This window comes from Micromys minutus, assembly GCF_963924665.1.
Source record: "Micromys minutus genome assembly, chromosome: 23".
Lineage (NCBI taxonomy): Eukaryota > Metazoa > Chordata > Mammalia > Rodentia > Muridae > Micromys > Micromys minutus.
In genome coordinates this window covers 4206047-4230568 of record NC_137958.1, presented here as the reverse complement: position 1 = coordinate 4230568, position 24522 = coordinate 4206047, and the positions used below count along the sequence as shown (strand labels likewise).

The following is a 24522-nucleotide window of genomic DNA, read 5'->3' as shown; positions in this document are numbered from 1 at the left end:
CAGTTGAGCTACTGTAAAGGCTGCCGTAATCTCATAAATACGAATAGACTCTGCCAAGCTCTTAACTACCTTAAAATCCAAAGGCTCATGGTATCTTTGATTATTGACATCTGCAAATATGGGGCAGGAGAGCTCTCTCCCAACTCTTCTCCAAGTTGCACGATGTAATGTGCGCCCACCCTGTTCTAAATAGGGGTGTGGCGCTGATGATCTGCCAACTATGGCCCTGTCAGGACCATACCTTTTTCTCTCATACTTAACGGCTTCCTCATCAAGATCCTCAGCATCATCCTCACTAAGGGTAGTATCTGATTCACTTCCATCTTCAAACTCTCTCAGAGAAGGATATATCTTAGGCACGTATTTCTTTTCCCTCTCTTTTGGTAGTTTCTTTTCTGTCTTGTCTTTCGGCAGTGTATCCTTTTGTGCTGTCTTACTCTTTTGATGCCTTATTTCCCTTTTATCACCATGACTATCACCAGATTCTGACTGGCTCTCTTGATATTCTCTGAGCACCTTTTGACTGTTTTTAATAGTGGCGCTACAGCTGCTGTCTTCAAGACAGGCATGAATCAACTTCCAAATAGGTCTCATACCTGGTTTTAATCTGTTTTCTTCATATGCTCTATCTAAGTCTCTTCCTAACTTGTCCCAACAAGGAAGGTTAAGATCCCTGGAGACTGCAAACCATGGAGCATGGAGATCGTACTGAGACAAAAAAGTTTGGATGTTTTTCTCGCTTAGTTTCACTTTTCTCTCTCTTAGCAATTCTCAGAGCGCCAGGTATATGGGATGGCTCTGGTTATTTCCCATGTTGCCAACACACTTAGCTACGTGTGCGGACTCTTTAACCATGACCAAGCGAGCCTAACGCTCTTCTGCAGGGAGATGGCACCCGCAAATGAGGAACACTATCAGCACTAGGACTGTCCACACTGGTACAAAGAGCGCAAGTGTGAGGAAGTGATACATTCAAATTTTTTCCCCAATAGTCACATAACGTGAACTTTACTGTCCCAAATTACCCAGGGAACTTACCGGTACCACTCCTGTCACTGCTTGAGAGTTCTGAACCTTCATGCTCCCGGGTTTCGGCACCAATTGTCAGGCCTAGCCTCGTCCCGCAAGAAAAGACGCAACACGGCCAGGTTCTCTCTTAGCAGTATATTGAGGACTCTTTCCTGATGCTTTGATGGATCCCGATAGCCCCGAGCCCAGGAAGCTCTTTCCTTTTATCCTCCCCGCCCGTCCAAGCCCGTCCAATAGCTGAGGTGTCGTAGCATCATTGGTCCGTAATGTGGCATGATACAGGCGCATGCGCTCCTGGGGTGTTTACTGATTAGAGAGGGCGGACACCAGTGCCATCTTAGGGCGTGGCATAGCGGCGTGGCGCAGCGCAGCTCCCTACACCCAACCTCTTTTACCTCCCTGCCCTGATATTCTCCTACACTGGGCATCAAGCCTTGTCAGAACTAAGGACTTTCCTCCCATTGATGCCCAACAAGGCCATCCTCTGCTACATAGGCAGCTGGAGCCATGGGTCCATCCATGTGTATTCTTGGGATAGTGGTTTAGTCCCTCTGAGCTCTGGTTGGTTGGTATTCTTGTTCTTATGGGGTTGCAAACCCCTTCACCTCCTTCAATCCTTTCTCTAACTCTTCCATTAAGTATCCCGTTCTCAGTTTAATGGTTGGCAGCAAGCATCGGTTTCTATATTTGTCAGGCTCTGGCAGAGCCTCTCAGGAGATGGCTATATCAGGCTCCTGTCAGCATGTACTTCTTGTCATCAGCAAAATTGTCTGGGTTTGGTGACTATATATAGGTTGGGTCCCCAGGTGGGGCAGTCTCTGGATGGCCTTTCCTTCAGTCTCTGCTCTAAACTTTGTCTCTGTGTTTCCTCCTGTGAATATTTTTTCCCCCTTCTAAGAAGAATTGAAGCATCTGCACATTGGTCTTCCTTCTTCTTGAGCTTCATGTGGTCTCTGAATTGTATCTTGGGAAATCCAAGCTTTTGAGCTAATATCCACTTATCAGTGAGTGCCTACCATGTGTGTTCTTTGGTGACTGGATTACCTCACTCAGGATATTTTCTAGTTCTGTCCATTTGCCTAAGAATTTCATGAAGTCATTGTTTTTAGTAGTAGTACTTTAGTAGTACTTCATTGTGTAAATGTACCACATTATCTATATCCATTCCTCTGTTGAAGGACATCTGAGTCCTTTCCAGTTATACTTTCAAGAATCATTTCTATAGTTCATTATTAGATTAAGAATCTTACCTAGTCTATGCAATTACAAAATTCAGAGAGCTCAACATGGTAGCATGTGCCTTTACTCCCAGCACGAGAGAGCATATATAGGGAAATTTTTCTAAGTTTCAGGCTACCTGGCAATCTCTTTGAGTTCAAGAATAGCCTGCTCTACATAGTGTAGTTCCAGACCACTCAGAGCTACCTAGATCTTAAACAAATAAACAAATATATTTAGAGAACTGGAAAATGTGAAACACTTGATCTTTTAGATTCCCTGCCTCTGAAAGAAGAGAAGAATACCATTTTCCTTCCTAGAAAGCCTGGGTCATGCCAGTGTTGGCATATGTCCAGCCTGTTACCCAAACATTCCCTGTCAATGATAGCAGTTTTTTTTAAAGATAAGCAGTGTCAACCTTGTGTTTTCTCGATGTGCCTTTCTTCACTAGGCCCGCACACAGAGCATAAGTGTACAAGGCGTCAGATTCACTCCAGGTCCTCCTGGGCCCAAGGATCTTTGTTTCACTTGGCGAGAGTTTTCTGACTTCATTCGAGTGCACCTTGTTTCTGGACCTCCAAGCAAGCTGCTGCTTATTGATTGGCCAGAGCTGAAAGAGGTATGCAGCTTCATGTCCCCCGGGACTGGGAAGTATAAACTTTGATTTGAGAGAAACAATAATAGTAACATGACAAGATGAGTCTTAATACTTTAGTTGCTCACTGTGTTTTAGTTCTCTGAAAATTTGAATACAATAATTTAAACATTTAAAACTGTTCTAGAAATGTATAAAAATTAGTTCAATAATGAAACTGATTTTGCTAGAAACCCATTTCATCAGTCACCTGATTTTTGCTAATTTTGTTTCATTGTTCTTTTAAAGAAATATATAATCTCAATTACAGATGTTTTTTTCTTTGAAGATGAATCTGTTTGGTGTGATTATGTGTGGGGGTGTTGGGTGAGTACATGTACCGGGGTGTGCACAGAGAGGCTGAGGAGTCTCACTGAGTGTCTCCGTCTGTTGCTCAGCCTGTTCCTTCAAGGTAGGGTCTCTCCCCTTGGGGCTGGTCTTGGCTAGGTTAGAAGCTAGCAAGCAGTGCAGAACAGTGCTCGGCCCATCTGCCACCTGGACCAGCGGAGCCCCAGAGATAAAGGCCTAGTGAGAAGGGGATCAGACTAGCCAGGGGGCAGGGAGATCTCTGCCGAGCGCAAACAGAAAGCGCGCCACTGCCCTGCCTGATCCAGGGACCAGGAACCCAGCATTGGGACCTCTGCTCCCACCCGGCGGTGTTGGGGCGCAGAACAGGACTCAGACCAACCACCACCTGGACCAGCGGAGATCCAGGGACACAGGCCAGGTACAAGGGAAAGCCGAGAACATATCACTGACAACAAGATGGCAAGAGGAAAGCGAAAGAGTATATCCCAAGGAAACCAAGACAACCTGCCAACACTAGAACCCAGCTCTCCCATCACAGCAAACAGCAGAATGCCAAACACTCCAGAAAAAGAAGACTCAGACCTGAAATCCTACCTCAAGATGATGATAGAGATCCTTAAACAAGAGCGGGAGGAAAAGAATAAAGAATTAGAAGCTTTTAAAGCAGAAACAAGAAAAACACTCAAAGAACAAGAAAAAAACAGAACCAAAGAGATGAAGGAATGGAAGAAGGAATTTAAAACAGAAATGGACACAATAAAGAAAACATTAAAAGAGACAATCCTAGAAGTAGAAATCTTAAAAAAGAAATCAAAAGTTACAGATTCAAGCATTTCCAACAGACTACAAGAGATGGAAGAGAGAATCTTGGAAGCCGAAGACAACATTGAAAACATAGAAAAAACAGTCAGAGAAGATGCAAAAACCAAAAAGCTCCTAACCCAAAATGTCCAGGAGATCCAGGACACAATGAGAAGACCAAACCTAAGGATAATAGGAATAGAAGAAGGAGAAGAATATCAACTAAGAGGCACAGTAAATATCTTCAACAAAATTGTAGAAGAAAACTTTCCTACCCTCAAGAATGAGATGACCACGAGCATAAAAGAAGCCTTCAGAACTCCAAATAGGTTGGACCAGAAAAAAATTTCTCCTGACACATGATAGTCAAAACACCAAGTACCCAAAGCAAAGAAGGAATACTAAAAGCAGTAAGGGAAAAAGGTCAGGTAACATATAAAGGCAGACCAATCAGAATCACACCTGATTTCTCAACAGAGACTATGAAAGCTAGAAGATCCTGGACAGACATCATGCAGACCCCCAGAGAGCACAAGTGCCAGCCCAAGCTGCTATACCTAGAAAAACTATCAATCACATAGATGGAGAGATGAAGATATTTCAAGACAAATCTAAATTTACACAATATCTGACCACAAGCCCAGCACTACAACAAATAATAGGTGGAAAACCCAGTACAATGAGGGGAACTACGTCCTAGTAAAAACAAGAAAACTCCTAAGCAAGAAAACCAAAAGAAGAAAGAGCCACAGACACAATTCAACCTACAAAAGCAATAATAGCAGGAAACAGCAACCACTATTCCTTGATATCTATTAACATAAATGGACTCAACTCCCCAATAAAAAGACATAGGTGATCAGACTGGATACATAAACAAAATCCAGCATTCTGCTGCATACAGGAAACTCATCTCAGAGACAAAGACAGACACTATCTCAGAGTAAAAGGTTGGGAAAAAAAAACTTTTAAGCAAACAGCCCCAAGAAGCAAGCTGGAGTGGCTATTCTAATATCGAATAAAGTAAATTTCCAACCAAAAGTTATCAAAAAAGATAAGGAAGGACACTTTTTACTCATTACAGGGGAAATCTGTCAGGAGGAACTCTCAATCCTTAACATATATGCTCCAAATACAAAGGCACCCACATTCATAAAAGAAACCCAACTAGAGCTCAAAAAATACATCTCACCTCACACAATAATAGTGGGAGACTTTAATACCCCACTCTCACCAATGGACAGATCCGGGAAACAGAAACTGAACAAGGACACTGTAAAACTAACAGAGACTATGTACCAACTGGAATTAATAGATATCTACAGAATATATCATTCTAAAACAAAAGAATACACCTTCTCAGCACCTCACGGCACCTTCTCGAAAATTGACCACATAATTGGACACAGAACAAGCCTCAATCAATATAAGAAGATTGAAATACTCCCATGCATCCTTTCAGATCACCATGGGCTAAGGCTGATCTTTAATAACAACAAAGACAACAAAAGGCCCATATACACATGGAAACTAAAAAATGCTCTATTAAACTATAGCAGGGTCAAAGAAGAAATAAAGAAATTAAGGATTTTCTAGAATTCAATGAAAATGAAAACATGACATACCCAAACCTATGGGATGCAATGAAAGGAGTACTGAGAGGAAAACTCATAGCTCTGAGTGCTTCCATTAAGAAACTGGAGAGAGCATACACTAGCAACCTGACAGCACAATTGAAAGCTCTAGAACAAAAGGAAGCAGATACACCCAAGAGGAGTAGATGGCAAGAAATAATTAAACTTAGGGCAGAAATAGACCAAATAGAATCAAAAAGAACCATTGAAAGAATCAACAAAACCAAGAGCTGGTTCTTTGAGAAAATTAACAGGATTGATAAACCCTTAGCCAGACTAACTAGAGGGCAAAGAGAGAGTATCCAAATTAACAAAATCAGAAAGGAAAGTGGAGAAATAATGACTGAAACTGAGGAAATTCAAGAAATCATAAGATCCTACTACAAAAGCCTATACTCCACAAAATTGGAAAATTTGGAGGAAATGGATGAATTCTTAGCCAGATACAAGATCCTAAAGTTAAACCAGGACCAGGTAAACCATCTAAATAATCCCATAACACCTAAAGAAATAGAGGCAGTCATCAAAAGCCTCCCAACCAAAAACAGCCCAGGTCCAGATGGGTTCAGTGCAGAATTTTATCAGACATTTATTACCGAAATAATACCAATACTCTCCAAACTATTCCACAAGATAGAATCAGATGGAATGCTATCTAACTCATTTTTTGAGGCTACAATAACCCTCGTTCCTAAACCACACAAAGACCCTACAAGATAAGAGAACTTCAGACCAATCTCACTTATGAACATTGATGCAAAAATACTCAACAAAATCCTTGCAAACCGAATCCAAGAACACATCAAAACGATCATTCACCATGACCAAGTAGGCTTCATCCCTGGGATTCCGGGATGGTTTAATATACGGAAATCCATGAATGTAATCCACCATATAAACAAACTCAAAGAACAAAATCACATGGTCATCTCACTAGATGCTGAGAAAGCATTTGACAACATCCAACACCTGTTCATGCTAAAAGTCTTGGAAAGAACAGGAATCCAAGGTCCATACCTAAACATAATAAAAGCAATATACAGCAAACCAACAGCCAACATCAAACTTAACAGTGGGAAACTTGAAGCAATCCCACTAAAATCAGGGACTTGACAAGGCTGTCCACTCTCCCCCTACCTATTCAACATAGTACTGGAAGTCCTGGCTGGAGCAATTACACAGCAAAAGGAAATCAAAGGTATACAAATCGGAAAGGAAGAAGTAAAAACATCACTTTTTGCAGATGACATGATAGTGTACTTAAGTGACCCCATAAATTCTACCAGAGAATTTCTACAGCTGATAAACAAGTTCAGCAAAGTGGCTGGATATAAAATTAATTCAAACAAATCAGTAGCCTTCCTATATTCAAAGGAGAAACGTGGAGAAAGAAATTAGGGAAAAGATACCCTTCACAATAGGCACAAAAACTATGAAATCCTTGGTGTGACTCTAACTAAGCAAGTGAAGGACCTGTATGACAAGAACTTCAAACCTCTAAAGAAGGAAATCGAGGAAGATCTTTGAAAATGGAAAGCTCTCCCATGCTCATGGATTGGAAGGATCAACATTGTAAAAATGGCCATCTTACCAAAAGCATTCTACAGATTCAATGCAATCCCCATCAAAATTCCAACCCAGTTCTTTATTGAGTTGGAAAGAGCAATGTGCAATTTCATCTGGAATAACAAAAGACCTAGAATAGCGAAATCCATCTTCAACAACAAGAAAACATCTGCGGGAATCACTATCCCTGACCTCAAGCTATATTACAAGGTAATTGTGCTGAAAACTGCATGGTACTGGTACAGAAATAGGCACATGGATCAATGGAATAGAATAGAAGACCCAGAAATGAGCCCCCACATATATGGTCACCTGATTTTTGACAAAGGAGCTGTAAACATTCAATGGGAAAAGGACTGCCTATTCAACAAATGGTGTTGGTCCAACTGGCACTCAGCATGCAGAAGAATGAAAATTTACCCTTTCCTATCTCTTTGTATAACGCTCAAGGGTAAATGGATCAAAGATCTCCACATTAAACCAGATACACTGAAACTATTAGATGAGAAAGTAGGGAAAACCTTAGAACACATAGGCACAGGAGAAAATTTTCTGAACAAAACACCAACGTGCTCTAAGGTCAAAGATTAACAAATGGGACTTAATGAGATTGCAAAGTTTCTTTAAGGTTAAGGACACTATCAAGAAAACAAAACGGCAGCCAACAGAATGGGAAATGATCTTTACTAACTCCACATCAGATAGAGGCCTAATATCCAAGGTGTACAAAGAACTCAAAAAGCTAGACACCAGAGAATCAAGCAACCCTATTAAAAAATGGGGTACAGAGCTAAACAAAACGTTCTCAATTGAGGAATATCAAATGGCTGATAAACATCTAAGGAAGTGCTCAACATCCTTAGCCATCAGGGAAATGCAAATCAAAACAACCCTGAGATTCCACCTCACACCAGTCAGGTTGGCCATCATCCAAAACTCAGATGACAGCAGATGCTGGCAAGGCTGTGGAGAAAGAGGAACACTTCTCCACTGATGGTGGGGTTGTAAACTGATACAACTACTCTGGAAATCAGTCTGGCGATTCCTCAGAAAAATGGACATAGTACTACCTGAAGATCCACCTATTCCACTTCTGGGCATATACCCCAGAGACACTCCAGTATACAACAAAGTCGCATGCACCACAATGTTCATAGTAGCTGTATTTATAATAGCCAGAAGCTGGAAAGGACCCAGATGTTTTTCAGTAGATGAATGGATACAAAAACTGTGGTACATTTACACAATGAAGTACTACTCAGCTATCAGAAACAGTGACTTAACCAAATTCTTAAGAAAATGGTTGTATCTAGAGAATATCCTGAATGAGATAACCCAGTCACAAAACAACAGACATAATAATAATATGAAGTCACTGATAATGGGATACTAACCATAAAAAGATCGGCCTACCTCAGAAACAACTCACAGACTGTGTGAAGTTCAAGAAAAAAAAAACATACTCATTCCTTACACACCAAGAATACTTTGACTAATTTTCGGTTACATCCTGTTTTACATGTACTTTTTTCTCATTGTAACTTGTAAGACCTTAATGCAGAGTATCAAACCTTAAAAAAAAAAAAAAAAAGCCAAGCACTGACAAATGTATTCGTATACGTTTATACAAAAATGCTTAAAATTTGTTCTTTTATTTTTTTTAAATAAAGTTTAAAAACCAAAAAAAAAGAATGTTACAGATTTTATAGAAAAATAAATTATTACACTAATGAAGAAGCGTTAAGTGTGAGATATTTCAGAATATAGAAACTTTATATTCTTAATAAAATATATGGGTAAGACATGGAAAATGTCTAAAAAAAAAAAAAAAAAAAAAAAAAAAAAAAAGAAGCTAGCAAGCCTCAGACCCTCCCCTACCTCTGCCTTACTCAGAGCTGAGGTCATAGCTTGTGTTCAGCATCTCGCTTCCTTCATGAGTGCTGAATTTGAACTCTGATCCTCATGATTACATAGCAAGTGTTTTTAACAGTTAAGCCATCTCTCCAGCCTTGTTAAAGTTTTTATAAAGCATATTTCAGGTGTCAGAGTATTGCACCTATACAGATTTGGTATGAAAATATGTAAGTCTTAAATACCAATTTTGCAAACATCTGGTAACCCTCTTTTGATTATCATTTACTGATAATTTTAGAGTCAAGTAAATTTAGGCTGGTAGCATGGTGGCATGTACCTTTAATTCCAGCACTCAGAGTTAGGGATGATTTCCATAATCATCAGGTTTAGGCCAGCCTGCTCTATGTTGAATCCAGTTTAAAAAAAAAAAACAATATTTTGTTGAAATAAAAATTTTACATATTTAAAATGTATAATGTAAAATGACTAAACTTACTACTACTACTTAAATTTAAGTCTTATTTTAATGAGAAACATTCTTTAGAAGCAGTTAAGGTAGGCCTTGAACTTGTGAGTTCCAACTTTACCAACATTTAGGAGGCAGGGCAGGCTAAGACTGGAGGGACATGTCTACACCCACATGCAGGAGGCAGGGTGGGCTGGGGCTGGTGAGGAGGGCAGGGAGACTGAGACTGGCAGGGCTTCCTATACCCACAGTTAGGAAGCGGTTAGACTCCATTGTGAGACTCTCACAACAACAATAGACAGTGTGTGAAACTATGAGCAAGTTACACATCCACACTGTTGATCATCTTTGGTGGCAGTCACCTGTAGTCTTATAAACCAAGCATTGTAAATAACCATTGTCAGGTCTTACTTGTTTGAATATCTTATCCATAGCAAAGCATTACTTTTTCTTCCAGTTTTGGCAGTCTACCACCCAGTTTGATAGCCAGTTAACTCAGGTAACACAGGAGGGCACAGAAAGTAAAACATGAGATAGTCAGTTTTCATTTTTTACTCTTTTATTTCTTATCCTCTTAACTTTAAAATTTTTATATAAGATTGATGTCTTATGTGGTATATTTGCTTAACAATGTATCCTCTGAATATATCCAATATTAATATATCACTACATGGATTTCTAGGGTTTCCCAAGCCTTTCATACTTGCTAGTGAGAAAGCAAGCATTTGAACTTAGATCATTGAATATTAGTATGATCTTTACTCAAGGGCTAAATGTTACTGCTAAATGCCACTATGCAAAAAAGCTTGAAAACTGACAGAGCTGTTAACCTAAAGATGGGTGCTAGAAGCAAGTAATGTCATGCTGGTTTCCTTCTTAACAGATTATTAGTCTTTCCTGTAAGATTGTCATGTGTGATACTTAAATTGGCTTCCCAGCGTTTACTTTCATTGATGAAAGTAGTGATGCATAAATATGACAACTTATTGTTCTGTTGTAGAAATTGTTTGATCTCAGTCAGGGGCTTCTACCTCACCTTTATCATTCAGTTCCCAGAAAAACAACACAGTTTCTTTATTATTACAACAAGACTTAATCATCACTAGAGCTGGGCAGACATCTACTCTCTATGCTGTTAGATCTACGTCTCTGCCTGTAATCCCAATATGGCTTGCCATGTTCTGTCTGGGCTACTCTTAACTCCAATTGGCCAGCCCTCATGGCCAATGATTTCCAAGATTCTTACACCATGGTGTCTTCTCCTCTTTACATCTTCCTCTCTCCTCCCTCATGGTTTTTCTCTGACCCCAAGCCCAGGGACCCCAAACCCTGCTTATATCTCTTCTTCCCAGCTTTGACTGTCAGCATCTTTATTTAACCAGTAGTTTAAAATTAAAGAGTAAGGTCATATTGTACACGTGGATTCTCTCATCCTTGGAGGCAACCAGGCCTTGGGGGCCAGTATTTAGCATTACAATACATAGCAAAAGACTAGCTTCAACCCTATACAAGTAATTATATTGTTAGGTGAGTACTTATTTGTGTTTATGTAAATATTTTTATCTGTTTCAGTCCATTCCGGTGATTAATGGAAGACAATTACAGAACCCTCTCATTGTTCAACTTTGTGATCAGTGGGATAATCCTGCTTTAGTCCCAAATGTGAAAATATGTCTCATAAAAGCAAGCAGTTTAAGGGTAAGTTTCAAGCTTCCTTAGATATTTTTCACTGAAAAGTCTGTATTTCTGAGCTGGTGAGATGGCTCAGTGTTAAGGGCAGTTGCTGCTCTTGCAGGGGACACAGTTTCTGTACCAATGAGGCAACTTAGAACCATCTATAACTCCAGTTCCAGGGGATCTGATGCCCTCTTCTCGCTCCACAGGCACACAACTGGAACATAAACACACAAGCAGACAAAGCACCCATGCCGATGAAGTAAAAATGAGTTAATCTTTAAGAAAAATTCTGTATTTTAAGACTGTAGATCAGTAGGAAAGTGATTCCTAGCATGCACAAAAATGTGTATTTGTTCTCTAGCATCTCCTTCCCCTGCAGTCCCAAAAGATACATCACTTCACTCTCATGATAATATCAGGTGTCACATTTTTGTCTCTTTAAAAAAAAGTAATCATATGTAACCTTTATTACTGCTTACTATAAATCAGAGTGTCTTTACATTTGATAAAGTGAAGCTTGTAGCTCATAACCAATACAGTGAGGTGCCATCACTGCACTTGGGATGGCTTCTCTCTTCTTACAAACAGCTGCAGGTACGTGGACGGAGCTGATAGACCTGGGCTGGACTGGCTTCTAGGGTAATGGTGCTGTGCCTTTCATTCTTTGTCACTGGAACAATTATAAGCACAGTCTTGTACAGTATGGGACACACATAGATTGTCTTAATTGTTTCCATGTCTGTTGGGAGAGCTAGCTGTTCAGAATCTAGTAGAGACTTCAGGCTCTTAGTATAAGTTGGTGACCTTTTTTGCTCAAGGTTAACCTTGAGAAGATAAGGTTAAGACGAAAGAGCCCTTTTTTTGTTTTATTTTTTTAAATATATATATTAATTATTTATATTCTAATTCATCAATAGGTTGAAGGGAATTTTTAGCTAACTTGTTGGCAGTTAGTTCCAAGAATGCTCCTGAGATTGTGTCAGATAGTCTAGCGTGTTACTCCACAGGTGCTTTATAAATGTAACAGAACAGTTGATATTGTATAAACTGACAGACTGTAATTAATTCAGACAGAATCCCAGCCCACCTTTCCCGAGATCTCACAAGTTGATTTCAAAAGTTTATGTGGTACTTTAAAGTTAAGGTACTAAAATTTTTTATATGATATTCAAGGTCTATGTCCCTAGTAAAGTCATGAAAATCAGTTTTTAGGGCTGTCAAAGAAATGTGATCCAAACATCTCTGATTAGGATCAAGATTACTGACTGATAATTGGCCCAGAGGTAAATTAAAGAGGATAGAGGACAGATTTTCCAGTCACTCCTCATTTCCCCTTCCTGATCACACTGCCCTCTTATCAGCCTGCACCCCTGCAAACTGTTTTTGTGTTCTCTTAGGTAGACATGAGAATTAGAATTTAGGAGTCTGGTCTTCTGCTGCTGTGTCTTAGACACTCTCTGAGTATTTATTTCTAAGAAACTTCAGTAGTGATTGTTTCCATCTTTAGAATATGGCTATGGCTCTAGATTATAGAGAAGCGTCTATGAAAAATCTATAACTCCTAATCATGACTAGGTCACTAACAATCACCGTGAAGGTTAATGTTACAGGAGAAATTGAAGAAGCACACTTGAACTTCAAAACGAAAACACGTGCCTGAGTGTAGGACAGGAAAGGGTAAAGACAGTTTGTGATTCCCACACTTGCAGATGTGTGTGTTGATAACTATTTTTCTGTGCTCTTGTTATAGACAGACTTTATTTGACATTCAGCTGACATCAGTACTGTTAATATAGAACATTGCAACTTGATAACTTTTTGAATGAGTTTTACAGCATTTGATTACATGAGTTTTCAAGTAATTTTACACTTGAAATTTTTATTTTTATGATTATCTGCACATATAACTTAAAATAAGTTTAGAAACATGGTACTAGACAAGAACTTGATAACTTTTTGAATGAGTTTTACAGCATTTGATTACATGAGTTTTCAAGTAATTTTAGACTTGAAATTTTTATTTTTATGATTATCTGCACATATAACTTAAAGTAAGTTTAGAAACATGGTACTAGACAAGAACTTGATAGGCTTCTAGAATTTTCTAATCGACCTTTTTATTCTGTTTTATTTATAGCTACTACCTTCAAACCAGCAGCATAAAACAGATGATAAGGGCAGAGCTAATTTGGGGGTGTTCACTGTTTTTGCTCCAAGGTAAGAAGTGAAACTTTTACAGCATTAGTGTTATAAAAATTGATTTTTCTTATTAATTTCTGAACTCAAGATTATAATAACTATGCTTCAATTTAGTGTTAAACAAGAATTTTAATTCAGAGTAGGAATACAATTTTTCTCTAAATATATTAAGCTTTAGTTACAAGCAATGTAATTTGAACCTTTCCCCCTCATTTTATTAGGGGAGAACACACTGTGCAAGTTAAAGGTGTCTATAATAAGAGTACTATAGAAGGACCTACAATCAAATTAATGATTCTTCCAGACCCTGAAAAACCCATTCGTCTCAATGTTAAATATGACAAAGACGTCTCTTTTATAGCAGGGGACATATTCACTGGTGAGTACTGGAGAGTTATATACACCTGTAACAATAACTTCCCTCACAGCAATATTAGTAGGACAAATTGTGTTTGATGTTCAGCATGTTAGAAAATGCATATCATTACCTTTCACTGATAAAGAAATACGGAAGACTGAAGAGCCTTGCCCTCGTCCTGATGCTCTGCAGTTCTCCAATTGTAACAATAAGAGCTCATATGTAAACTAGTAGTCAAAGTCTAAAGGCACAAAACAAAGAAGTAAAAACTAAATGGTGCCTGGTATATAACTCAGCTCTGTTACGCATACTGTACTTTTTTCTTAAAGTCACTGGAACCAGGACAGTTAAAGTATTTCAGAACATTTACCATCCACTGAACAACTACTCAGGTTCTTTATTTTAGTCATGAATATTACAGTTCTCAATAAATACAAACTTATGTAGAATATGAACCAGTAATCAAACACACTGGCTGTTGCTGACAATAGGAAATTAGTGTGTCCTTCATTCAAGTTAACTGTCTATGAGTCTTATTGATTCGAGAAGAGATAGATGAATATCTATGTGCAAAGAAAGGAGCACACCAAAAGGTTATTGTTAAATTGTTTAGCAGTAACTGTTATTACTTAAAATATACATATTCATAATATACATATTCATAGGCTTTATACTTTATAGTTTTTGTGTTAAACCTGGGGGAAATAAAACCCTTTATTTATTTATTTATTTATTTATTTATTTATTTATTTATTTTTTAAGTCTGAGAGGTACAAAATGTTGTATATATCTGGTAAATGTAATGGGGATTGTTACCTGTAATATTTTAGCTACTTTACATTGTTGAAGCATAAAAGTAAAATAGCTTTGTTTTAGAAGTATATGTGGCCTATAATACTGTGACCAGTTGACCTGATTCTTAGATACTAAGCACATACAGTCATGCCATTCTGGACTTGCATGCTATATTAATTTACACAACGGCAAACTGAAACTACCACAAAGAAATATTATTCGTGAAGACGATCTTGTTAGATTCATGTAGGAGAACTTGATGTTCATACTCAGCCCTAGAAAGTTGTCTGTTGTGATTAACAATTTCCTTTTTGGAGATTGATGGTTAAGTAATAATTTCATTAGTTTTTGTTTTAGTCTTTGAGTAGTCTTACTTTCTTTACCAGAATACTATTAAATAAATAAGGAAATTTTATGCTTATTTGACAGATTTTATGGTTAGTGTGATTTCTGAAGGTGGCACTGTCATCAAGAATATTAATCCAACACGTATTTCCATGAAAATGTGGAAGCTCTCAAGCGGCATGAGCAGGCCCCCAGCAAATGTGAGTAACAGCAGGCAAGGTCAGAAGTTAGAACAGTGTAATGTAGTCAGCCATCAAGGTTGCCTTCCATTCCAGTACTAGGGAGGCAGATCTCAGAACATCCAGGAATATAGAGAGACTCTGTTTCAAAACCACAAACAAAAATCAAATGGCAAAAAAAGTTACCTCTTCAACATGTCCTTGGTATTTTAAAAATTGAGATTGTACATTTTTTTGACTATTTAACTTTTATTTGCACATATGTTATAAGGATGTGCTCCATACATACAAGTGTACAGATGTGTACTTCCGTGCATGCCGTGCTTGCACATGCAGATGCTGGAGAAGAGGTTCAGGTGTCTGCCTTTTTTCTATTATTTCCCTGAAATAGATTCTCTCACCAACAAAAGCTCATTCACTGCGTTAGCCACCCCACAAGGTCTTGGAATTTTCTAATTTCCACACCACCGATGCTAGGGCGTCTAATAGACACCTCTGTGCCCAGTTGTTTCTGTCAGTGCTGGGATTTGAACTCAAGTCCTGATGTCTGCACAGCAGTCTTACACAGTGAGGCATGCTTCTAGCCTGATGTTTTCAAACTGCTCAATAATGAGTATTTCTAACTACATATTTCAGGTACTCAGTAGTCACTTGCAGCCATTGGCTCTCATAAAGTACTGTATGAGATAAATCTCAAAGTGGAAACCAAATCCTAGAATTGGTTAGAGCACATGATTTAATGATCCACTTCAGTGTTAATGGTTCGTTTAAATAATCTGTTTTGAAAGCTAGTTTAACATACTAAAGATTACCAGCTGGGAATGTGAACCTTTTACTAATTTAGAACTAGCAGTCCTGTGGTGCTGTAAATATATAAATCCAAATGCAGTCTGTTCCTTCATTCACCAGTGCACGTGTTCATCCTGAATACACTCTAGTAACATTTGTTTTCTCCCCCTTCTGTTCCCCTTTGTAGGCAGAAACCTTTAGTTGCAATAAAATAAAAGATAACGACAAGGAAGATGGCTGCTTCTGTTTCAGGTACTGCTTAAATAATTTCATATTTTTATGTATGTTTACTGAATTTGCAGCATTATCTAAGGAAAAGGAGTTTATGGTCAAGGGGAAAAATGTTGACTTTATTTCTCAACATTTCAGAAGCTATTTGGTGAAATGAATTTTTGCTATTTTGCTTTTGTTGTTTTAGATTTTGGGGGTTTTGTTTTTAATGTTGCTCTATAAAAATGGTTTTGAGGAAGGTGGTTGTTATATATTAACATTAGCACTTAAAAGAATCTCTGGAAAGAATTTCTTTATGTGTCAGAGCACTCAGTTCTTGTTTCTTTAATCATTTTAGTGTTGTATGAATGTATGTACAAGTGCTCCTGGAGGCCAGAGGTGAGCATCAGGTGATGTTGAGACAGGACCTCAGTGAAGCTTCAGCCTGCCAGTCATGAACAGTGGTGGGGCTGCAGGCGTGGGTCACCACAGTGAGCTCTGTATGCACTAAACCAGCTCAGGCTGGGCTTGAGTTTTCAAGATTCCCGCTTTTAGGTTCCTTAGTTCTAGGGTTAGTCACGTGTAAAGGGCTGTTTTCCTCCTGGCCCCACCCCAACCTCCTGAAATAACTACTCAGATTCAAAATATATATGCAAACATTTTGACAATATGCTTTGGCTGTTCTCCAACTAGCTCGTAAATTGATATCCCATTTTTCTGTTCTAAGTTTTGTTATGTGGCTGGTTACCACCACTCACCTTCCATGCATATGTCCTTCCCTATTCCTGAACCAGTCTCCTGCCCTGGCTCTATAGAATGTCTCACCTTCTATTTCCTGCCTCAGCTACAGGCTAATCAGCTTTAATTGACAGATGCTGCATCATATAGTACACAAGAGATTTTCTATATAATTATGTAACACCATGGTTTCTGTTAGATATCTTATTCATTGTGAGGCTGGTGTCTGCATTCTCCGTGATCTCTTGAACAGAAGGTATAGATTTTTATGTACTCAGATGTGTTGAGCCTCTCTTTTATCATTAATTATCTTTAAGAATTCTTTATATTTGGATTATAAAAACATTCTATATTATGATGTAGGCAATTCCCATGGTCAGTTGGTTTGATGATTCACTAATAGGAAGACCCACTGAACTTAGTGTAACTTTACTCACTACTGTGAATCATTATGGCAAAGGTCACATAGCAACATCTTCAGAGAGAAGGATTTCTAGTTTCTCGTGTCAGATGTCCATAAATCCTGACATTTCTCTTCCTGTAGGAACTGTTTGTTGGTTGGTAACTCACTAGGGCTTCTAAGTGTCTTTGGTGATAGTGGCTTTTTAATGTCACCCTCAATAGGGAAGATTTTCTTTGGGTAGGTATCTTACCAAACTCTTTTTCTCACGGCTGGAGAGATAGTTCAGTTGGTAAACTGTTTACCATGCAAACATGGTAGCCTGAGGCCTGAGTTGTTTTTAGGGTTTCTGGCTAACAACTCATGCTACCATCTCACGAACTGGCCCTGGGAATTTTCCTTTCTCTCTGAGGCAGGGTTTCTCTGTGCAGTCCTGGCTGTCTGGAAACTCCCTCTGTAGACCAGGCTGGCCTCCAACTCACAAAGATCCATCTGCCTCTGCCTCCCAAATGCTGGGATTGAAGGTGTGAGTAAGCCACCAAATCTAGCCTGGCACTAAGATATTTGGTTACCTATCTCTTCTTGGATTATCTACATATAATTTTTCCTTAGTACTTGATGTAAATTGGTATTTTAAAATATTCATGCTTGTGTGTGTGTGTATTTAAAATTACCTTATAAAATAGTTTTTGGGTTTTTTGTTTGTTTGATTTTGCTTGGACTAAATAACATGGCCGGAAACCAAAGAGTTCATTTGGGTGTAAGGTTCCAGGTGGTTAAGTCCCTGGTGGCAGCAAACTCATAACAATAAGAATATAGGCAGATATAGGGGTGAGTGAAGTGGCGTGGCCATTTAAACTCCCAAACCCACCTCTAGTGACTGATTTCCTCCAATAATGCTGATCCTCTTAAACAATCCCAGTGCCACCAGTTGGGATCAAGTGCTAATTATCTGAACATATGAGGAATGCCAGTTGTTGTGGTAAAAATTAAATAATCAGTGACTACCAGTTTCCTGTCTGCGTGGATCCGAGGAGGCCACTGAATGGCCCCAGCAATCCATGAGCCACCCTCTCCTGGCTGTCTTTCTCCCAGCCAGAAACTTTGCTCACATTTCACACAGCCCAGTAAAATCATGACTCAATAATTTATCAATCAGATTTATATGTTAAATTCTCAATCCACAATCCATCCACACAGTAAGCTTACAATCAGTTGACAAAGATATAAACTACCCACTTAGATAAGGCAAATTGACCCATAGAAGCCCTTAGAAATAATCCTTTCTACCTATCACCAGTTAAGACCACCTGGATGTAGATCTTCCTTCTCTGGCTCCATCTTGATTCTCCTCCCTTCCTCCTCTCTCCCGCCTTACAAAAACTTTGTCCCCACCCTACTCTCTACTGTCTAATCATGTATTGCCTTGGCATTGACTACACATCACCTTTTCTGTTTAATTTAAATTTTTTTTCTTTCAAATTTAGGCTGTGCACAACTATTGCCATTTGAAAATTATCTAAATGACTGTTTTCTCAAAGTTAATTAGCTTGGGTAGGGTATGAGACTAATTAGTCTTCAATTCCATCAGAAATATGAGAACGGCCAAATACTGTAAACATAGGAAGCCTAACCCAGCTTCCAGCACTGAGACAGGTTGTAGAGACAATTTTCCACTACTCCAGTCCCCTGTTAGCAACATTCATGAGAGTAAGTCTTCAGCTTTGACCCAGGATCAACTGACAGACCTTTGAAATGCAGAAATCTTGAAGGACTGATAATTCTGGCTCGACAAAAATATATTCTGCACAATATATCCATTTTTGGACAATATCAGTATGTAGGTGAAATAGGCAGCCACTGGGCAGAAACTGCCTAGCCACAAAGTATTACGTCATCTGGAGGTAGAGATGTTCAATTTCTTTGTTGAATCTACCAAAGGGGGACTGTTAGGAACAGATATGTCTCAACCAAAGTTGGATAACATTTGACAAATTATTGATTATTGAGTCATGATTTTACCGGGCTTTGGGGAATGTGAACAAAATTTTTGGCTGGGAGAGGTGCAGCTGAGAGGGGGCGGCTCAGAGAAGCAACTGAGTGGTAGGTGACGATCCATTATTCAGTTTTTACCACAACAGCCAGTAGGTTTCTTTATGTTTTTAGTTTTGTTTGCCTCTTCCTCTACCCTCCCTCATTACTGTCCACATAGCCTTTCCTCACTGAAACCATTCATTACGCATGTGTTCTACTGTGGTCTACCTACAGGCTTCCCTTACCCATGTGCCCCCTTTCTAGATTCCTACTCTTTGTATACATATGTACTCCAAGTTAAACACAGAGATTTGAAAATTCAGACCTGCAGTCCACATGTGAGATAATGTGGAACATTTATCTCTCTGGGTCTTTATAAAACCTTTAATGTACCTTCCAGCTATACCCATTTCTAGCACAATTAATTGTTTATAGCTGAATAAATTCTTTTTATAGCTGGGTAATTTTTTTTTTGAGACAGTTTCTCTGTATAGCTCTAGTTGTTCTAGATCTGACAATGTACAGCAGGTTGTCCTCAGACTCAGATCCACCTCCCTCTGCCTCCTGAGGGATGGGATGAAAGGCATGTGCCACCACTGCTGGCTATACAGATCATTTGTTGGACATCTCTGCTGGTTGGGATTCCTAGCTGTTAGGATTACAGCAGCGGTGAATGTGGCACTCTGTGCACTCTGCCCTGTAGGCAATCAGTCTATTGATGAACTTTGAATCAGGTTTTTTATTTGACATGAGTTTTTCATATCTAGAATCATTTCCGTTTTGAATTCTGTCTTTAGATAGTGAATTGAGTTCCTTAACTCATTCAGCTCTTTGTGTGCTCTCTTCTGGGATACATTCAAGTCTTCTTTGAGATGTTTAAACGTATTTATAATTATACTCTTGAATCCTCTGTCTGGAATGTCTTCTCAGTCGCCCTCATTAGGACCCCTTTCTGTGGAATTGGTCATCTTTAGAGGGTGCTTGTTGTCTTGGTGTTGTATGTTACTTGTGTGTCTTCATTGGGACTTGTACATCTGGAGTTGGTTTTCTTTTATTCAAGAAACCTTTTTTTTCTTTCCAGTGGAGGGTGGTCTAGCGTCCTCTTTTTAGTGGAATGATGTGGCCTCTCTCCCTCTTAGTCTTGTCCTTTGTACTCTTGTTCAGAAAATGGAGGAAAACTGTTAAACCGTAGGTCAGTCAGATTTAGCCTGTGCTTTCTTTGTATACTGAGTGCTGTGTTCCACCCTGCAGTCCCTTCTAACTTGACCCTGTTTAGGTCTCCCTTCTACTTTGGAGTGTCTGGGGTACCTTGTGAGGCTACTTCCGCAGGTCTACACCCTTGCTTGCAGTGTGGTGCCCCTGCCTCTCCTGTTCTGCCTGTCCCAACTTTGTTTCACACTGTGGCTTCTGGTTAGCATACCCAATCCTGTCTTCAATTCTTGATTTTCCTTGCTTCGGTCTCTAGCAGACTAGGATTACAGTTGTGTGCCACTTTCTTTATGTTCTTAGTTTTTTGGGTTTTTTTTTGTTTTTGTTTTTTTTTTTTGTTTGTTTTTTTTTTTTTTTTTTGTTTTCCCCCATCCCCAAAATCCTGTACTCTGTTAGTTTTTAAAATCTTATTCATCAGCCTGCATAGCAAAAGTCTGACCAGAGTTCTCCATGTTCCTAGTCTTGTCTCTGCTCCTTTGCTTCTTCATGTGCTTCTTTTAAAAATATATTGTCATTTTATGTAGCTTTTAGGTGTTAGTGTCTGTGGAGATGTGTGCTGGTTAAGAACAGTCCTTGCCCAGAGAAGGTACATTTGCTTCTCTTGTCAGCGATGAAGATAATAATGCAGAGATGGATTACATTCTCTTGGGAATCCATTTGCCTTAGCTTTACCTGTGTTTTAGAATTGACTCCCAGGAAAATGCAGTCTTACAGTGAAACTCAGGCCTCGGGCTCCTGTGGCACTTCATTATACCCTTTAGCTGTTACCTTGGAAGCATCTGTAAGCAATTCTTTAACATAACTGGTTTCAAGGAAGGTGGGTTTTCTCGTTGTTTTGTTTTGTTTTGTGGTCTCTTTTTGCTACTGAGAAGCACTACTGCTTAATTTTTGCTGTAGCTTTCACATTTTATTATGGTTGAATATGGTTCAAATAGACTAAGTGTATCTCTTAATAGGCATTGGATTTCTTATTTGTAATTAAATCACAATAAACATGTTGACTATGTAAAGTCAGAAAATAACAATGCCTCTTATGAAAGTTATATGGAAGGTGAGTAAGATGGCCTATAACTTTGAAATTATAAAACTGTTAGTTGGGAATTGATAATATGGAAATGAAGCAAAATCCAAAGGACGCATAATTATGCTTTCTTGTGTTTACTTTCATATCTGTGTCACTGTCATCTCCACCTTTGCAGTATCTAGAGGCTTAGTTCTGAGTCTTGTGTGAACAAATGCAGAGGTAAGAGGGTCCTAGAATTAAACATATAAAGTATTGGCTTGGAGCAGTGGCTCAGTCGAGAGTATTTGTTGCTCTTTTAGAGGACATGAGTCTGGTTCCTGGCACTCTTCCATCTCTAACTGAGATCGAGAGTTCTAGGGGATCTAACACCTTCTGATGACTTCTGTGCACTCAGTGTCTATACAAACATGGAGGCAAAACCACTCAGAAGAACTAAATCTAAGATAAATACTAAGTGAGTGAAAGTATGTGCAGCGTCGGTAATTCTCTTATTTCTTTGCTTGTTATGAAAGGAAACAATTATCAATGCTTTGAGTTCATTTACTCCATTAAAAATCATTGCTCTTACTTTTGTGTTTTAGGGAGAAAACCATCCCTAACAAAGTGGGGGCGTACTGTATCCAGTTTGACTTTATGATCGATAAAACTAACATGCTCAGCAGTGAACAGGTTTGCATATTTACTTCTGTGTGCCGTGGTATTTGTTCATTTTATAAATGAAGTATTTGTTTCTAAGGTGAATTAATTGTTAGATGCAAAAGTCACTTTCCCAGTCATGGGAGGCATTTGACAACCCCCGTGGGTCCTGTGTATTTATCCATCTAATCAACCTTAATAAAATATCCACTTGAGATTAGCAACAGTAATAAAATCAAAATACTATTGTAACACATGGAAATAAGTTAATAAAATTTTATAAAGTATTTATTTCCAGAATTTTTTATTTAATATTTTTAAACCAGTGATTAATGATAGATAACTGATCCATTACAAATAAAATGTGGTTAAGCACAACTTCTATAATTTTCAAAAAATTAGGATAAATTATTTTTAAGAAATTAATGGAAATTTTTAGGCTAACTTTTTATTTAGTATATGCTGTTCTTTTTTCTTTTTCTCTGAAATTGTAAAGTCCTCAAAGGAGGGAATTATTAATGCAAATGTTGCTTTTGTTTTTAAGGTTATAGTTGATGTTCTGCCTAATCAGCCTATGAAGTTGGTTCCTGATGTCCAGCCAGCTACCCCAGCTGTTTCCAATGCTCGCTTAATTGCCAACAGGACCTTGGTCAAAGACCTACGCCTCAGCATTACAGTAATGTCTAAATCTTCTACAAACACCACAGAGCTTAACAAGAGTAATTGCTTTGAAATTCAGGTTCTGAATGGCTATTTCAGAGTTCAGTTTAAGCCTACAGAAAAAAATTATCTGTAATTATCTGAGATATCAACGAATAGAGAATTTGTCTTGTTTTGGATTTATAATGTTCTCAGTTGTCTTCTAACCAGTTCTGCTAATTAGTTCTTTTCCATTGTGTATTTTAAGGATAATTATGGTAATCACACCGGAATGGATCTGGTTGGCACTGTAGTAGCAACCATTAAAGGCTTTAACGAGGAGGACACTGATACCCCACTCTTCATCGGGAAGGTCCGGACACTTGAGTTTCCCTTTGTGAATGGTTCTGCTGAAATCACGGTAAGTTTCTTAAATGTTTTCTGGCATCCATAATACACCTGTCTCTTTATACAGCTAGGAAGATGTTCTGATGTTTGTGTGTGCTGCAGTAAATTTAAAAATCTGCTGAAATATCTGAGTTTTCTATTACAAATGGACCCAGAGCCACCTTTCCTCAGCTGTCATCCAGGTGGGATGACCTGGCTTCCGCCTACTGTGTAGTGTTCTGTTGTAAGTTCCTGTTATTACGCAGACAGGCGGTAACATACAGGCTGGGTAAAACTTTAACTGTTAGTCTATCATTGTTATTTTTCTAAAATGAATAGTTTTAAAAATGTACTATAAGAAGACCTCCATAGTAATGGTTTTATTGTTAACTGTACAGAAATAGCAGTGACTGGTCCTCTGTTGCCGACTCGTCTGAAGTTGCAGTGCACACACTAGCACAGCACCTGAAGTTATAGTACACACACAAGCACAGAATAGTGCTTTCACTATAGGATGAAGGATATACGTTTTTGATGTTATTGAATTTTTTAATATTATAGGATACAGCTTTTTCTTGTTTAGCTTATTTTTGACATATTTCTTTGTTAAAGAAAAGCCTGTATCATTAATAAAGTGACTACACTTATTTCATCAGTCCTTAGTACAGATTTATTTCCTTTCTAAAGTGTTTTTATCAGAAATGTTTTAGTTTTCTTCTATGTTTATTTTTAGAATAGTTGGTATGTAGATAGATAAGTAAGTACTGATTTACTGATTGACTCTACAGATTACTAGAAAGAGAAGTCCTTGGCTATAAAATACACATATTTTAAATTCTTTTATCATTATTGTTCTTTTTAATTTATGTTTCTACCAAAACTGTGTAATCTTTTGGGGAGAGGGATGTTTTCTTGTCTTCCTGCATCCTGGGATTCTAGTCAGACTTGCAATTTAACTTAATTTTCTGGTGGCATAGGCTTGTGTCCCTGGCTGATGTCAGTGTGCTAAGGCAAGAGGGTTGGGTCTGTCTGATACAGATTAAGGTTCAAGCCATCCTTAGCCATGACTCTTTTTCAAATTAAGTTTTAAATGAGCTGGAATAGCTGGGGTTGTAGCTCATTGTCAGAGCACTCAAGTGTGAGGCCCTAGCTTTGGTCCCGACAGTATTAGTTTTAAGTATTTGTTTTCTTTTTAAATTATTTTCTTTTTATTTACTTATTTGTTTATTTATGGTACATTGGTAGCACGTGTATTCACAATGTTCCACTATTGTTCCTTTTTAGTTTTTGACTAAAGAGATGGCTAAGCAGTTAAGAGTACTTTTTATTGGTCCTCCAGAGGATGTGGGCTCAATTCCCAAGTCATAGTTACCTAAACTCCAACTCCAAGGA

At 38.4% G+C, this 24522-nt stretch overlaps 1 protein-coding gene across 1 annotated transcript in view; it reads left to right on the top strand.

Annotated features, from left to right (window-relative positions):
* SMCHD1 (structural maintenance of chromosomes flexible hinge domain containing 1) overlaps window positions 1–24522 on the top strand; it is a 119108-nt gene that overhangs the window by 75797 nt on the left and 18789 nt on the right. The window contains exons 29-37 of the mRNA XM_080936447.1: window positions 2699–2866; window positions 11084–11209; window positions 13326–13405; window positions 13609–13766; window positions 14970–15085; window positions 16041–16105; window positions 22050–22137; window positions 22649–22780; window positions 23012–23164. Of these exons, the coding sequence (XP_080792573.1) occupies window positions 2699–2866; window positions 11084–11209; window positions 13326–13405; window positions 13609–13766; window positions 14970–15085; window positions 16041–16105; window positions 22050–22137; window positions 22649–22780; window positions 23012–23164 (1086 nt within the window). The remainder of the gene's footprint in view (window positions 1–2698; window positions 2867–11083; window positions 11210–13325; window positions 13406–13608; window positions 13767–14969; window positions 15086–16040; window positions 16106–22049; window positions 22138–22648; window positions 22781–23011; window positions 23165–24522) is intronic.